This window comes from Limulus polyphemus, unplaced genomic scaffold (assembly GCF_000517525.1).
Source record: "Limulus polyphemus unplaced genomic scaffold, Limulus_polyphemus-2.1.2 Scaffold1577, whole genome shotgun sequence".
In the NCBI taxonomy this organism is placed as follows: domain Eukaryota; kingdom Metazoa; phylum Arthropoda; class Merostomata; order Xiphosura; family Limulidae; genus Limulus; species Limulus polyphemus.
The window spans coordinates 74,581-76,702 of NW_013667187.1; the positions used below are offsets into that span (position 1 = coordinate 74,581).

The following is a 2,122-nucleotide window of genomic DNA, read 5'->3' on the forward strand; positions in this document are numbered from 1 at the left end:
ATAATTTTATCCATTTCATTTTAAGGGGTTAAATGTTGAATGAGCCATGACTGTACCTTTAAAGGATGAGTTATAAGTAAGAAATGTAGATTCTAAATACAACATAAAAATATTTTAACTTTCAGAAAAAAAATGACTAAAGTACAACAACCGTGCCTCCCAGGTAGTAATTTTCTTATGATGGTTTTTCAAAGCACTGATGGCTTTCTGGTATCCTAATGCTCTCCACTGATCTTTTGTATTCTTATATGTTTCAGCTAACACCTGAAATAGTAAACATCAAATCAGAAAATTGGCTGCTGTTGCAATGTTTATGACACACTTGTCAGAATGTTGGTCATTTATATATGATTATACTTCAAAAATGGTTTCAGTAAAACTGAACTTATAACTAGCTTTGTAATTAAGTCTACATAAGAATTAAAACTGAGCATTTAAATAAATCTATTAATTGATTAGCTATGAGTACCAATTACACAGATTATTGTCCCATAATATAATTGATTAAACCTCTCGATACAGGCATTCTTTTCTTGTCACAATGTTTTTCTGAGTTACATTTGAAATGTAATTCAACTACTTTCTTTTTATAGTATATGAATAAACCTGGTATAAAAATGTAGCTAATAATCCATTTTCTAATATTATACAAGTTTTAAATTCTTAGATTTTATAAGTCAATATTTAAAAATTCCTGAATTTCCCGTAGTATGAGAATTATGACATTTGCTCTCTAAGCATCCCCTTTTCTCTAATTTATTTACCACTCCTCCAAAGAAACATGAAATTTAATGTAAATTACTCATTATAATATTGTCATCACCCAGACAATGCACAATTTTTACATCCTTCAGATCAATTTGGTCACAGAGTTTTAAAATAGAAAATCAGAAACCTCTTGCCATGCCTATCTGTCACATCCTCGTTTTCAGAAATTGTCAATAGTTTTCTCTTACATTTAGTACTATGCATTTATAACCAATAGAAAGCCAAAGTTTTAATTTATCAAATAGCAAATTAAATTACATTATTTTTAGTACAGAGAATTGTCTATTTTTCTTCCAGTTCAAACTTTATTCCCAAGGAAAACACTTCAATGAGCATAGCTTAATTTTTTAATTGCTATTGTCCACAAGTTAGAAAGCTAAGAAAACTGTGATAGTTATAGGACATTGTTTACTTTTTTGTGTTATTATTCTGTGTTCTTTGGTACATTTTCCTACACTGAAATAAAGAGCAGTGATAAGTGTTACACGCTATCTTGTACTTTTTGTGTAATTCTTTTCCATAATATGTCCAAGTCTAGTATGTACTCTGTTTTATACTCTATTTCTCAGCAAATTTATGGGTGGGTCTTTTTTTGTTCACTAATGACATGATCTAAATCCAAAATTACTAGATGATCATCTTCACTACTTTCTTTACCTCTTCTAATTTTGTTAATCATCTGTTATGGATTACCTTCAGAGTTTCATACCCTAATTCTACTTAATGCATTTATGTTTGAATATTTCCTGCCAGATGTGTATGACCTCATATTTGTAATATTGTAATAACAATGCCACTCTTAATATCATTGGCCATCATAGGGGGTGCATGATCTTGATATCATGCTATACTGTTAAATATGTTTGCTCTGTGATTAAGTAATTCTTTTCAGCTTCTTCTAAATATCCATTTTCATAATCTAATGGGTGTTCTTTTCCATTCTTATCTAATTGGGATGTCCCTATTGTATAACCCAAAGCATCTGTACTTGAAACAAATGCTACTTCAAAATCAGTGTAACTTAAGCTTGGTGCCTTTAACCCTATCATCCCAAGTACCCTTTACTGTACATGACACAAGGTTTTAGTGTCTTGCATTCAAAATTTTATTAAACCACTTTTTGTTTGTGTTATACCAATTGGAATAGCATATAATCTTAGCTAATAATCCATATTTTAATAGTATACAAGTTCTTAATTATAAAAGGAAATCTTTTTAAAAATCCTGAATTCACACTAGTGTGATCCAGGTGACACATTTTGTCTTAGCATATCATAATCCCTATTTTATTCATCACCCCTTGAATGTGTACGAAATTAAGCTTAAAATACTCTCTATAAAATCGTTATTGCTC

At 29.7% G+C, this 2,122-nt stretch overlaps 1 protein-coding gene across 2 annotated transcripts in view; it reads right to left on the reverse strand.

The window, feature by feature from the left end:
- Nucleotides 1-2,122, reverse strand: part of LOC106464170 (DNA polymerase lambda-like) — a 69,036-nt gene that overhangs the window by 49,185 nt on the left and 17,729 nt on the right. For both annotated transcript variants that reach the window (XM_013924291.2, XM_022391858.1), the window contains exon 3: nucleotides 157-264. In XM_013924291.2, the coding sequence (XP_013779745.2) occupies nucleotides 157-264 (108 nt within the window). The remainder of the gene's footprint in view (nucleotides 1-156; nucleotides 265-2,122) is intronic.